The sequence below is a fragment of the Scyliorhinus canicula genome, chromosome 16, assembly GCF_902713615.1.
Source record: "Scyliorhinus canicula chromosome 16, sScyCan1.1, whole genome shotgun sequence".
Taxonomy (NCBI): domain Eukaryota; kingdom Metazoa; phylum Chordata; class Chondrichthyes; order Carcharhiniformes; family Scyliorhinidae; genus Scyliorhinus; species Scyliorhinus canicula.
In genome coordinates, this window is record NC_052161.1 from 21618457 (window position 1) to 21634098 (window position 15642).

Here is a 15642-nt window from a genome sequence, read left to right on the forward strand (position 1 = left end):
GGCTTTGGATGAATAACTACAAACTTGGCAAGGAGTTCGGTATTCTGGGTCTCAATGTTAGGGCAGTGTTATTGGAGCCTCTACCTACCTTTACAACGACGTTATGTAAAGGGTGACTTCCTAGATCCAGAGTTTCAATATATTTGTCTTCAGCGAACACTCAACATAGTATTAACACAGATATACCTGATCTCACCAGGTGTGCTTCACTGAAAATGGTGATAATGGACCATAACTTTGGATTCAGACTGGACCCCTGAAGATTAAGGGAGCATTTAAACTGACTCCATTTGTTGAACAGACTATTCAAAGCCAGATTGCCCTTCTCAGAGGAACCCAGAGTCTTTCCTCCTCTGACCCTGTCAGCAGCAACTCCTTAGGAGCATCTTCACAGAACACAGAGTGCACCAGATCAAGGAGGCAGCCCACAACCAACTTTTGAAGAGAAATAAGGGGTGGACAATCAATTTTGGTAAGAAGTCTTATAACACCAGGTTAAAGTCCAGCAAGTTTGTTTCGAATCACTAGCTTTCGGAGCACAGCTCCTTCCTCAGGTGGATTCACCTGAGAAAGGAGCTGTACTCCGAAAGCTAGTGATTCGAAACAAACTTGCTGGACTTTAACCTAGTGTTGTAAGACTTCTTACTGTGCTCACCCCAGTCCAACGCTGGCATCTCCACATCAATTTTGGGACATTGATAGTGACACCCTCATATCTCAAGAATTGATTGTTTTCAAAGATAAGGGTGGGATTCTCCCCTAACTGGAGGAGCGGGCCATCCCGCGCCGAGGAGTGTCATGAACCACTCCGGCGTCGGGCCGTCCGGAAGGTGCGAATCCCCCGCACCTTCAGGGGCTAGGCCAGCAGCGGCGGGGTTGGTGTCGCGCCAACCGGCGCTGAAGGGCCTCCGCCGCCCGCGTGAGTTGGCGCATGTGCGGGAGCGCCAACGTGTGCTGGCGTGATCCCAGCGCATGCACAGGGGGGTTCTTCTCTGCGCTGGCCATGGAGGACGTTTACAGCAGCCGGCGCGGAGGGAAAGAATGCCCCCACGGCACAGGCCCGCCCGCGGATTGATGGGCTCCGATCGTGGGCCAGGCCACCATGTGGGCCCTCGCCCGGAGCCTGATCCCCCAGCCCCCCCCCCCCCAGGACTCCGCAGGCCACCCTCAGAGCCAGGACCCACTGGTAAGGACCTTGTTTGATTTAAGCTGGCGGGACTGGCCGCAACCGGGTGGCCACTCGGCCCATCGCGGAGCGGAGGATCACTGGGGAGGCCACTGACAACGGCTCCCGACCGGCGCGATGCAATTCCCGCCGTCGCCGAAAAACCAGCGCCGGAGGATCCGGCAGCCGGTGTCGGGGCAGCGGGATTCACGCCCCCCCCCCCCCCCCCCCCCCCCGGTGATTCTCCGGCCTGGCAGGGGCTCAGAGAATCCCGCCCCAAGAGGTGGGATTCTCCGACTCCCCGCCGGGTCGGAGAATCCACGGGGGGTCGGCGCAAATCACGCCCCGCCACCCCAACTCCAGCTGCCGTATTCTCCGGTGTCGGTTTTCAGGCTGAGGCAGGGTTCACACCACGCCGTTCGGGGGCCGTTGGCCCTGGCAGGTAAGTCGGCTGGTGCGGTCCTCAGGGGGGCGTGGGGGGGAATCCGACCCCAGGGGAGGGCGCCCACGGTGGCCTGGCCCGCGATCGGGGCCCATCGATCTGCGGGCGAGCCTGTGCCGTGGGGGCACTTCTTCTTCCATGCCGGACCCTGTAGGGCTCTGCCATAGCCAGAGAAGCACCCCCCTGTGCATGTGCCACAATATGCTGGTGGTTCCACGCATGCGTGGGATCATGCCGACCCTTTGGTGCATGCGCTGACTCGCGCAGTCCCTTTGGCGCCGGCTGGCGCGGTGCCAATCCCTAACCCCTGGAAGTGCGGAGGATCCCGCTCCTTCCGGTCGGCCCGACGCCGGAGTGGTTCGCGCTGTTTTTGACGCCGATATCGGGGCAACGCGCCGATTCTGGAGAATCCCGCTGAAAGAATTTACTTGTTACTCTGGATACCGCAAAGAAATTGCTACATACAAGATTGTCATACATAATGCATTATATCACAAAACATAGCTCTCTCAAGAAAGAGCATTGCCCAAATTTGATAATAGAATAAAAGTAACCGTTACAATAAAACAATGTTTGTAATATCAATTTATTTACAAGAAGATTTCATTTTGCTGCGGTTTCATAGCTAATGTACATTAATAGTAAGAAACGTTGTTCAATTCAATAATCTTAAATACCTTTTTAACCTAATGTACACATTAATACATCTTACAGGTATATCTTGCTTATACATGTTTGTTCAATACTCCTACCCTAAGTTGTACAGGTTTGGTCAATTGTTATTTAACCTTATAAGCAATTCAAAGTAATGAATGGAACTAAATGATATTATCTCTCACCACTATGCAAAATAATCACTTGCCCTTGACTTCAAATCATTTAAAATTTCTTTTTCTTCACGCCATTCATCCACAGACTTACTTCATGGTAGCAACATGCTATTCTGTTCTGGGTTAACTTAAAAGCCATTGACATGATTGCCATACCCGTAATAATTAAAAGAGACATTATCATGAAAAAATTAGGATGTTCAGGGACAAAGTCTCCAAAGCCAATGGTAGTAATTGTAATAAAATAGAAATAAAAGGAATCAAGATATTGCCATTTTTCCCATATTGAAAGTATGCCTGCACCAAAAAGAAGGTATGCAATAATAACACCGATGATAATGAAGATCGGCACATCAAACTTATCCAGTTCTCGCCCCAGGTATGGAAAAAAATGTTCACTTGCATCTGGCTTTAGATCCAGCTGGGGACAAGATTTACTTCGATCTCTCCTGTGCAGCTGGAAAGACTTCTGATTAAAGTTTTCCTGAACCATTAATTTTTTGAATATTTCCGTCTTTCTCAGCAATTCAGATTTCTTTTTAATCGAAGACTGAGTGTTCAACACATTCCTGATGCTCATCGGTGTTATGATTACATGCGAACCATTTTTAAAGGAGATAGACCTGATCGCAGGTTTCATTTCTGATTTTGAGAAGCTCTGTTTGAATGAAGACCACCTTGAGGGCGTTGCCGAGGGTGGCGGAGTGATATTATTCCTTGTCCGCCTTCGTATGTTATTGTAAACTTTGGAGAGTAAGGCTGCCAGCTTGTCCCCAACATCTGTGATGACCAGTAGCATAATGGGAATGCCAAATGTTGCGTAGAACATGCAGGCAATTTTTCCTCCGACTGTTAAAGGTGAAATATGACCATAGCCTAAAATTGGAATGAAAGAACAGCAGTGAGAGTAATGTACAATACCTGCCAGCAGTTTACCAGGTTACATAATAGTGTCCCCCCTTTGGCTGGCTCACGTGCCCCGGGCCACCCCCCAACAGTGCTCCCAGCCACTGACAAAGATCCCCCTGCCCGCGGATCGCCCCCCCCCCCCCCCCGACTGTGGCGGCGCTGGACTGAGTCCGCAGCCGCCATGCCGGGTTCCAGACGGGTGAGACCATGAAAGACCCACGCTGTCGGGAACCCGGTCGGTCGGGGGCGGAGCATCGGGGCGTGGGCCTCAGGCAATGTCCTGAGGCCATCGATAACGCGCGCAGCGTACTCTGTGAGTATGCCGCTTTGGAGAGGCGGAGCATTGCGAAAGCGGCGCCGCCCCCGTTTGGTTGGAAACGGGTATTCTCCGGCCAACCAGAGAATCCGGCCCTATCTGTAGATTAAATTCCCGGTGATTATTGTCGTGCCTTTCTGACAAGCTCCTCTTCAATCTTCTGTCCTCCCATGTCCTACAATTAGGGGGTCTGTACACCACTTCCACAAGTGACCTCTTGCCTTTATAATTTCTCATTTCAACCCAAACTGCTTCTACATCTTCCGTCTTTCCTGAACTTAGGTCATCCCTCTCCAATGTGCTAATACCATCATTACTTAACAGAGCCACCCCTCCACCTTTCCTTAACTTTCCTTAACATCGGCCGGCAGTGGCAATTTCAGGCCATGCCTGCCTCTGGTCCCACCCTCGAAAACCTGAAAATTCAGTTCATTGACCCTGTCTCTCTCTGAAGAGCTGCTGCCAAACCTGTCCAGTATTTCCAGCAATCCCTCTTCTATTTCAGAATTCCAGCATCTGCAGTAGTTGGCTTTTGAGCAAAGTGTAACACTCAGGTATGTGATCTGAGTCGAATGTAAAGTTGAGCTTCCATTCACTGACTCTGCCTCTGAACCTTGTTTTCTGAAAGACTTCTTTCATATTATGGTATCATATCCCCAATCCCACCTATTTAATAAAAACAGTAAATGCTGGAAAGGCTCAGCAGGTCTGGCAGCATCCGAGGCGAGAGAAACAAAGAGAACTGTTCTGCAGAAGGATCACTTGGACTGAAAATGTTCACTCTGTTTCTCTCTCCACACACGCTGCCAGACCTACTGAGTCTTTCCAGCATTTTCTGTTTTTATTTCAGATTTTCAACATCCACTGTATTTTATTCAGCTATTTAATATTCTTGTGACCTGTAAGGTAAATGAATTCCTGCCAATACTTCCAAGACAGGGCCGTATAATATACAACCAGAAAATAAATTGTGACATCATTTGTTTAATAAGCATGAATCTTATGAGAATAGAATAGCAGCAAAGTTAGAAGTATTTTATAAACATATAGGTAGTGGCAAGATAGTCATGGGCGAGGGGTGTGATTTATCAGTCTCGGGCCTGAAACTTTCAATTGGTTTAGTCTCAACAGCATTTTAGGGGAGAGAGCTCCAGACTTCCCCAGTGGAAATCTGTGTGAAGAAGTGCTGCTTCACATTGATCTGAATGGTTGAGCTTTAATTTTAAGGTTACGCCCCACATGCTAAACTCCCCCTCCAGAGGAAATGATTCATCTCTATCTGCTCAATCAAATCCTTTCATCATGTTTTTTTTTCCAATTAAGGGACAATTTAGAGTGGCCAATCCACCTACCCTGCACATCTTTGGGTTGTGGGGGTGAGACCCATGCAAACACGGGGAGAATGTGCAAACCCGACACAGACAGTGACCCGGGTGGAGAATGAACCCGGGTCCTCAGCAGCGTGAGGCAGCAGTGCAAACCTCTCCCTGCATCTGGTATTGTGTGCGAGCTTGCCCCGCGCAAAAAAATAATGTCAGTATTCGTGTAGTGAGAAAGTTTGAGAATGTGCAACCTTGTTGTCCTCTCCCCTTACCCTTTAATTCTGTTCTCCAAAAATCTATCGACTTCCATCTGGAATATATTCAATGACTGATCATTCACAGCCAACTGGGCTGCAGAATTCCAAAGATTCACAACACTTGGAGTAAAGAAAACGCTGGATTCTCTGTTCCAGCAGCTAACTGCCGGCTGAAACGGAGAATTCCCGGGCGTTTTACGATGCCAAAATCAGCACCGAACTTTTACTGATTCCAGGACCGGTGAGGGGCTAGCAGCGGTGGTGGGTGAAACGCCCGGAGAACGGCCGGGTCCATGTGCACGGCGACAACCTGCAGTGATTGCGCCGTATAACATGGCGCAGGCCGTGCGCGGACCCGATCTGCCATCCACCACCACCCACCAGTCTCCCCAGCCCTCGCGGAAGCCCTCCCCAGCCAGCGGCACGGATCCCGGCCAAATGTGGTGGCGCTGGACACAGTCCGCAGCAGCCATGCAAGGGTTCCTGACCGCTCGGACCACACGGCAACCACGCCCGGGAACTCAGCCCATCGGGGATGGAGCATCGCGGGAGGGCCTTCCGATGACATGGCAACATCGTTCTAATGGCATGCAGGGTGCGACACGATTATGCCACTTCCATGGGGGGTGGAGCATGGCTGATCGGTGTGAAACTGGCACCGGCCCCGATTTGGGTGTCGGAATGGATTCTCCACCCGATCTCCAATTACGATATCGGCGGCGGGCAACAGAGAATCCTGCACCTAATCTTAGTCCTAAATGGCTAACCCCTTTTTCCAAGACTTTGGCCCCTGGGTTCTAGATTCCCTCAGCATCTACCCTCATAAGCTCCTTTACGATTTTATATATTTCAATTAAATCACTCTCATTCTTCTAAACTCCAGGGAATATTGGCCTCGTTTACTCAATCTCTCCTCATAGTATAATCCGCTCACCCCAGGAACCAGAATCGTAAACTTTCATTGCACTTCCTCTGGGGCAAGTCTGCCTTCCTCAGATAAGAAGACAAAAGCTGCGGTTATGGGCCAGGGTTTAGAGAACACCAAAGTATATCATGGAGTTCACCTGACTTACAACTTTTATGCAACAGTGACCCTAAGTATTTTAAAAAACAAAACAATGTTTATTCTATGAATTCATTGAACACTTTATAAACACACAGTAAACAGTTTATCAACTACCAACACTAATAATCCCCACAGATACAATACTCTATAGGTAACCCTTAATAATTTTCCTAACAACATCCATAAGTCAAAAGACCCTTTTTAACAAAGACAGCAGGTTTGAAACTCTACAGAAAGCAGGTATCACTTTTAAATTATCAAGTGATCTGAACACCTTTTTAACATACAGAGAGAGAGAGAGACTCCAACATCCTTGTCGTCTGAATATAGCTTTCAACTGAAAACAAAGCTAAGACACACAGCAGATTCCAGCTGAAAAACGAAGGTAAAAGACAGAATCACAAGCCAGCTCCATCCATACAATGACATCACTGCAGCCATTTGATAAAACACACTTTTCTTCAAGGGACACTCACATGACACTGCACAAAGTACTCGAGTGTAGCCTCACCAATGTATAATTGCAGGAAGACCTATTTGCTCTAAGATTCCAATATCTTTGTAATGAAAGCTCACGCACCATTCGCCTTCCTAATTAATTGTTATATCTTCATGTTAACTTTCTATGATTCATGTGCAGGGACACCCAAGTGCCTCAGAATGCGATCATATCCCAATCTCTCACAGTTCAAAACTGTTCTGTTTCTCTTTATTGTGAATAACTTAACTAATTAGGGGGTGAATTTGAGTTTTTAGTTGTTTTCACATGATTGGATATGCGCAGTGCACATATAATCCATTCCACTTCGAAAATAGGCTTAAATAGGCTTATAACAAAAATGCATCTGACTCTTTTACAATGCCAACTTACTTTGACAAGGGATAATTGGGAATGTTTTCCAGAAATTGGCAATAACAGGCAGAATGTTCCCCTGCTGCCAGCGGCGGGTTTCGAGGCAGGTGGGTGTGGAAAATTTGGAGAGAGGGCAAAAATCGGACTCCCGCCAGTGGGAAGTCAGTTTAGAATTTTCCCCCCACCACTATCAGAGTGGGTGGATGGTGGGTCGGCTTTCCTGCTGATCTATAGTGGGAACATAATTTGCCAACATCACCATGTCATGAATACTCATTGAAAATGCTCCTCGTCGGAATCATGTCGCCCATCCCAATCCAGCACTTCATCAGTGGGAAATTAGATGGGTCTGAATCGGGTTTGGAAATGAGTGGCCTGCAGCTGGCAGCCCTCACTTCTCTTGTGATTTCGAGTTGAGTGCAACTTTTAAAGCTTACCCGCATTAGCCCCTCTTTGGGTTCTCACTAACGGCAGTGAGACATTACACTGGCAGGGGTGTAGTTTAGTCTGCTCACTGCTTTCCTCTGTTCTACAGGAGGGTGTCTTCTCAGGGATTCAGGTGTAATTGCATGTGAGGCAGAGACCAGCATTGCGACTGGGAAGAGGGGGAATGTGGATGCACGCATACTTTGGAATACGATGGGGGACTGTGCTAGTGCGGCACAGGAGGGATGGGCTGAACAGAGATTCATGGAGGTGGGGGAGGAAAAATACTTGCACATGAAGGATGCATAGCACAGAAACTCTGTGTGGGCCGGTGTATATGGGTGGTGGTGGGAAGGGAGACTGCATTATCACCAGGAAAGAAGGAACAGAAGAATTCATTGAATGAAAGTCATAGTCCCTGGTCGTGGGCCAAGGTTGAGAGATTAAAGGCAGTCCTGGGGCTTTGTGCACCTCTTAGTCTGGATGAGATATCAAAGGCAGTCCTGGGCTCTTTGGACAATGCCCCAGGGTTCTGCATGGCATGCACGTAATTGGCCCACTCTAGGGAGAGGCAAGGCTGTGTGCCCAATTGAGATAAGGCACAGCTTGGTGTAAAGGGGATGGTCATGGTCTTACAGTTGGCGGCCATGGGCTTGTCTGGCTTATTACTGGTCAATAGACTGGATGGTCAAAGTGAAGAAAGGCATCTGCAGCCAGTAAAGGGGGAATATATAATGCAAAGGGGAGCATTCAAAACTCTCCTTGGGTAGAGTCTCCTCTATAGGTGATTGCGCACCCAGCCGTGAGATGAAGAGGGCTGAGGCCCACATTGGGCAGAGTCCAAAGATGTGCAGCTTAGGTGGATTGGCCATGATAAATTGCCCTTGGTGTCCAAAATTGCCCTTAGTGTTGGGTGGGGTTACTGGGTTATGGGGATAGGGTGGAAGTGTTGGCCTTGGGTAGGGTGCTCTTTCCAAGAGCCGGTGCAGACTCGATGGGCCGAATGGCCTCCTTCTGCACTGTAAATTCTATGAATCTATCTAGGTACATCAATGGTGATAGGTTCAGATGAGATGGTTGGAATGTCGACCACCATTACAATGGGATTCAGGATTGCTGGGTGAGGCTGGAGAATATCAGACAGGGGGCTCTCCCCGGGTGGGTTCCAGAAAGATTAGAGGGACACGAACACTGATGGGGGGGGGGAGGGTCGATCCCCTCGGGAGTAAGACTTATTATTATGTAAACTTCACATTCGATGTAGCCAAGCAGGCAGCTGGATTTCTCGGGTTTGCAGCGATCGCAGGCTTTCCCAGAATACAGAGAGCTATTGATAGCACAGACTTTGTGGCCTTGACTGCTCCATGGCAGCAGCTCCTGGTGTTCATTAACAGGAAAGGGCTTCACTCCCTGAACATTCAACTGGTGTGCAATCATCAGAAGCACATCATGCACTTTCGTGCCAGGTACCCTGGGATTTCTCATGACTCATTCATCCACTCCTAGGTGCCTCACATATTCAAATGGCCTCAGTGATTACAGGGTTGGCTGCTTGGGGATAAGGGACACCTTATGGCTCATGACACCTGTGCATCATCCTCTGAGTCACTCGGAAGACAGATATAATGTTGTTCCGAAGGCGACATAGCCGAGCAGACCTTTGGCATCCTGACGATTCACTTCCGATGTTTGGACCACTCAGGTGAGGTTCTGCAGCCGTGTTAGCTACACCTCACAGAATGTGAGGCTTACAAAGGGAAGTGATCATGGAGTGGGAGCATGGCTCATCCTCGTAATAAAGCACGGCGTTTTCAAATGAACAGCAAATGTTTTTAAAAAGGTACATGATATCAACAGTGATGGAACACACGTGACCCTGAAATGATTTGAAAGCCTTTTAATTTTTCTAACCCTACCGTTCCATCTAGGTGACATATGCAGCAGAGGTGGAGACAGCCTGTTGACTTTATGCCTTGTTGTCTTTGATGAATCCACCGGTGGGCCGAGTGCTGGAGGAACCCAGCCTTCTTTGGGTGTCCTGCTCCTCAGGCAGGTGAACGCTCCTCAGCCTGTACAGCTGTAGGTGAATGGGCAAAAACAGAGGATATTGGGTAAGCCAGGCCACTCTCGGAGTCACCTGGGTGGATGACCCCGGGATCTCCAGCTGCTGGTTATGTAGACAAGTTCTTATCTCCCTGAGGAGAAGGGGCACTTTGAGGAAGATCAAGGTGCTCCCTCCCCGCCCCTTACCTTTAACATCACCAGCATCTCATCACTCATGCTGCACAAACTCCATCCTCAGCCCTTTCTGGGGAGGGATCAGCACACACAGTCAGCATGTATACTTCCCAACCTCTCTTCCATCTCTTCTCATCACAATCCATCCATTTGGTTCATCCAGGCCAAGATTGCCGACAACAAGAGGGAGAGATCCCAGACTAGAAGAGGGATGGACAATATAGACCAATGTCTATAGATATGGAGTGCAGGTCCGAGTGCAAATCTGGCAGGATCGGCTGGACCACGCTCTCCACAAGATAGTTGCCGTGGAGATGCTCGTATGTCAGAGCCATGACATTAGAGAGAATATGGACAGAATCCTCCAATCTTCACTTTCGTCTGTTAACTGCCTGATTTTCCGCTGCTCCAGGATATGTGGCATGGCCATTTCCAGAAGCTGATCAGCAGACTCAGACTTAGCGAGTGCCTGATCGCCAGCAGTCCGCCGGGTTCCACTCACCTGGGCTAATACTCCACATGCTGCAGAGACATCTCCGTGAGGCGTTCCCCAAAATGTATCCCGAGCCTACGCTATAACTACAGCCCACTGGGAGGGGGTGTCCCTGAGCTGGTGGAGAGTGCAGGTATTGCAGTGACAGGTCTTCTAATGGCTGCTCAGCTTCCTCGAGGCCTGGGCTCGGGCCTATGTTTGTTTCTGGAGATCTGTTTGGACCTGTTGGTGTCTGCAAGAAAAAGCTTTTTGAATTAGTTCATGAACAGACTGAATATAAGATTGCAAGTCGCTCAGTGCCAGGATACAGCACAGAACAGGCCCTTCGGCCCTCGATATTGTGCCGATGGAAGGCTTATCCATACTGGCTAGCTGGGAGAGGCCAGTCTTGTGTGTGTTGAGCCCTCCCCAGAAAGGGCATGAGTGATGAGATGCTGGTGATGTTAAAGTGCCCGTCAGAAAATTACTGCTGACGTGACCCCTCTTAATATTGTGTGAGATTCGTGAGCAGTGTAGTCCTTTGAATCCATGATGCCATTATGAGAGTGTGAGATTGGAGTGAGGAGGGGCTGGTTTAGCTCACTGAGCTAAATCGCTGGCTTTTAAAGCAGACCAAGCAGGCCAGCAGCACGGTTCGATTCCCGTACCAGCCTCCCTGGACAGGCGCCGGAATGTGGCGACTAGGGGCTTTTCACAGTAACTTCATTGAAGCCTACTCGTGACAATAAGCGATTTTCATTTCATTTCATTTCAGGAGAAGATTGACTTACCCTGGAGGAGCATTCATCCTCTTCCTGTGTTGTGTGGAATTGCTCGGGCAGGTTCCCGGCGAGCTGTCCTCCTTTGTAACCGTGGCTCTCAGACTGGCAAGGTGAGATTGGTGGGATTCCTGGAATTATTCCTGGGGTTGAGAACTTCCCGGTGTTGGCGGGCTCCATTGATGGGTGCCTCAAGGGAGTCATTACTGAACCTTGGGCAGCTTTCTTCTTGGATGCAGCCATCTGGAGATGTGTCTTTCACACAGCTGGCCTGCAGAGAGGGAATTTGTGCTCGGGTAGTAAATAAATGTGGGGCGCTGATCATAGACCCCATTAAGTTGTGGCGGGGAGGAGGAATCTGTTCCTGACTAACCATGCTGACTCGGCTGTGCATAATTAATTAGCTGCCAAGCGGGAAACCAGCCGTGATTTCCCACCACTCGGCCCAGTGGGAAATGGGCCAGGAAGCCGCCCGCCACAGCACGGTTTGAAAAATTGAGAATTTTGCCTGCTAAGGGAGCTCGTTTCAGTTTGATACTTTTGAAGACATTCATTGATTTCTAAAGAGTGTGCTAAATACTTTATGAAACTAACAGGCGATGCAACATCTATTGATTTTTGGACTAATTCAACCTTCTTTAATAATGCCTTAATTATTCATTTGCGACTTTATTATTTATTGCTTATATTTATCTTTATAATGAAATCAATGTGGGGTCGTTTTGTAAGTAGAAAAGTTTGAAGCTATGAGATCTTTTTCATTTTAACAGGCATGCCCAAAAGATTTCAAGTATTAAGTTGTTTACATGTTATTACGTGCATATTATTTTCCCTTGCCTGCTATTTGGAGGAGATATTAATTTAAAATTAATGTTTCCACCTCCATCACAATGATTGGCAAACTAATTTCATGTGATGCATTAGCTTTCATGTGATAACATTTGAAGAACCTATTTTCAAAGTACAGTGATTGCTTCTGCTTTCTCGTGTACAAAGGTTACACTCAATGAAAAGGTGGATTTGACTCTGATGATTTGATGGTGGCAGCCTGGTGCATTGTGCTTTTTAAAATGTTGGCCCTGATCTTAAAGTCAGCCCACATTTAAGGGATGAGAATCTCTTTTTAAATGTCCTTAAGTTTTGTATAATTTTCAATTACCAGGCAGCATGGGTCCAGACCATCAAATGGTCAGTCAAGCAGGCTGTAATTACTGAAAGGAAAATAAAAATGGCAGCTAGGTGGCAATAGATGCATATTTCAAGAGAACCTTGGAATGAACTTTACTGGATGTCTAACCAACTTTATACCTTGCGACAGGATACCTGACATAAATGGCACAATGTTCCTTCTTTCATCTTTCATTTTTATGTGTTCATTAGGAAATGAGCATTTGGAGTTTTAATAAAGCTTCACACTCAGACAGTGATTGTCTTGAACATTAACTGGGTGTTGCTTGGCCTGTGGTCATTGGAGTCCTCTGGCAGAGAGATTAGCCAGGCTGTTGTGCACACATGTATCAGGAGAGTGACTGCTGCTGTATTTGCATCTTCATAACTTCTCCCGTGCAAAGGGTGCACTATGTGAGCTGGGCATTCCGGTTTCCTCAACTTCAAAGAATAGCCGTGAAAGCACCAAAACCCTTCGTTAAACCCAGGACTTCAATGAAGGGATAGGGTTTTGCACTGAGACAGTGGTCAGCACAGGCCCTATTGTTCACAATGCTGGCTGTTAGCCAGGAAGCCATCCACTGTTCAAACCTTTTATGAGGCAAATGAAGAGGCTGGTTTAGCACACTGGGCTAAATTGCTGGCTTTGAAAGCAGACCAAGGCAGGCCAGCAACACGGTTCAATTCCCGTACCAGCCTCCCCGAACAGGCACCGGAATGTGGCGACTAGGGGCTTTTCACAGTAACTTCATTTGAAGCCTACTTGTGACAATAAGCGATTTCCATTTCATTTCATTTCAAGAGCCGGCAGCTCTCAGGAGATCGGCATCCCTTCCATTCTGAGAAAGCCCTTAACAACAAAGGAAAGCCTCAGCTTGAAATCATAGTATCATAGAATCCCTACAGTGCAGAAAGAGGTCATTCGGCCCATCATGTCTGTGCCCACTGTTGGAAAGAGCAACATACCTTGACCCAAACCCCCACCCTAGCCCCGTAACCCAGTAACCACACCTAACCATTGGGCACTAGGGGTAATTTAACATCGCCAATCCACCTAACCCGCACATCTTTGGACTGAGGGTGGAAACCGGAGCACCTGGAGGAAACCCATGCAGACATAGGAAACCGTGCAGACTCCACACAGTCTCCCGAGGCCGGAATTGAACCCGGGTACTTGGCACTGTCTTAACCACTGTGCCACCGTGCTGCCCAAAATCCTCAACAAGAGTTTGCTGATCCTTGGCAGTCATCTTCATTATCACGGGAATGTAGCTGACAGCTTAGCTACAATGAAATAAGGCAATAGATGTGAACAATATCTGAAATAGTACCTCCAAGTGGAGGTTGGAATTTCTGACTGGGGTTTGTGCCATGACTGATGGACTTCACAAGAAATGAAGGTATAGTTGGATTGGATTGGATTTTGTTTATTGTCATGTGTATCGAGGTACAATGAAAAGTTTTTTCTGCGACCAGCTCAACAGATCATTAAGTACATGAAAATAAAATAAAATAAAAAGAAAATACTTAATAGGGCAACACAAGGTGTAACTACATAAACACTGGCATTGGGTGAAGCATACAGGGGTGTAGTATTAATCGGGTCAGTCCATAAGAGGGTCGTTTAGGAGTCTGGTAACAGCGGGGTAGAAACTGTTTTTGAGTTTGTTCATGCCAGTTCTCAGACTTTTGTATCTCCTGTCCGATGGAAGAAGTTGGAAGAGTGAGTAAGCCGGGTGGGAGGGGTCTTTGATTATGCTGCCCGCTTTCCCCAGGCAGCGGGAGGTGTAGATGGAGTCAATGGATGGAAGGCAGGTTCGTGTGTTGGACGGGGCTGTGTTCACAACTCTGAAGTTTCTTGCTGTCTTGGGTCGAGCAGTTGCCATACCAGGCTGTGATGCAGCCAGATCGGATGCTTTCTATGGTGCACCCGTAAAAGTTGGTAAGAGTTAATGTGGACATTCCGAATTTTTTTAGTTTCCTGAGGAAGTATAGGTGCTGTTGTGCTTTCTTGGTGGTAGCGTCAACATGGATGGACCAGGACAAATGTTTGGTGATGTATACCCCGAAGAGTTTGACGCTGCTAACCATCTCCACCTCGGCCCCGTTGATGCTGACAGGGGTACAGTACTTTGCTTCCTGAAGTCAATGACCAGCTCTTTAGTTGTACCTCTTCTTGGAATCAGGTATCAGATGACTGCATTGATTTGGTCGCTGACTTTTCTCAATGACTTAATGGGACGGTTTGTAACTTCCAATAAATGCACCCTTTTTTGGGACATGTTCTGCACAATAAATTGTTCCGAGTCAAAGTGTACCCTCCATGTCCTCAACGTGAGCATTTTGGCATGCTTTCTGACTCACAACCATTTCCCCCTTTTAGGGCAGGCTCTATAGTCCTCCTACCCTTGTGCCTTCACAGGACTTTGCTTTCCCTAACCAAATGTGCAGCAGGTTTTCTGGGGTCTGTGGGCTTGAGGGTTGGCCCAACCTGGTGGCCCTGGGTGAGAAATAAGCCAGCATTTTGCCAGGATCACCAAACTGATGGGTTTTTCCCTTTCTTCCCAGGTGCAATGGCACAGCTTAGTGAGTTCATCTCAAACCCGACAGAGTGTAATGTGGTTCAGGTTGAGGGGTAAAATGTTCAGTATTGGATCAGCTGCCCGTTATACAGCGTCTGGTATTCAGCTGCACAGCAGTCAATTACACAAAATATCAAGCGCTGTGCATAACATGAGGCTGATCCAATACTACCCATTTTATAACCACTGCTTGGGAAGATTTTTAAAAATCCTTCATTGTATGTGAACCCTGCTGGCTACATCATAATTTATTACCTATCTCTAATTGCTTTTGAAAAATTGGTGGTGTGCCATATCCTTAAATTGCTGATGTCTGTGTGGTGTAGGTACACCCGCAGTGCTGTTAGGGTGTTCCAGGTTTTTGATCCAGTGACAATGAAGGAACGGTGATATAGAGTGCCATTGGTGGGGTGAGTCAATGTTTATGGGAGGGCTGCCAACCAAGCGGGGCAGCTTTTCCCTGGATGGTGTCGAGCTTCTTGAATGTTGTTGGAACTGCACTCATCCAGACAAGTGGGCCAGGCGGAATCCAAGCTGAGCGCCAGTGAACATGCTATTGTTGAGGAAATGGCCCTTGACTGTATTGTCGATGACCCTTTCCATCACTTTACTGATGATTGAGATGGGGCAATAATTGGTTGGGTTGGAATTGTCCTGCTTTTTGTGGACAGGGTATACCTGAGCAGTTTTCCACATTGCCAAGTAAATGCCAGTGTTGCATCTGTACAGGAACTGCTTGGCTAGGGTGCAGCACGTTCTGGAGCACAAATCTTAATACTATTTCTGGAATTTTGTCAGGGGCCATAGCCTTTGCAGTA

At 47.8% G+C, this 15642-nt stretch overlaps 1 protein-coding gene across 1 annotated transcript in view; it reads right to left on the reverse strand.

Annotated features, from left to right (window-relative positions):
- Window positions 1-2227: 2227 nt before the first annotated feature.
- kcnk18 (potassium channel, subfamily K, member 18) overlaps window positions 2228-15642 on the reverse strand; it is a 34682-nt gene continuing 21267 nt past the window's right edge. Inside the window, exon 3 of the mRNA XM_038821733.1 lies at window positions 2228-3313. Coding sequence (XP_038677661.1) covers window positions 2487-3313 — 827 coding nt within the window. The 3' untranslated portion in view covers window positions 2228-2486. The remainder of the gene's footprint in view (window positions 3314-15642) is intronic.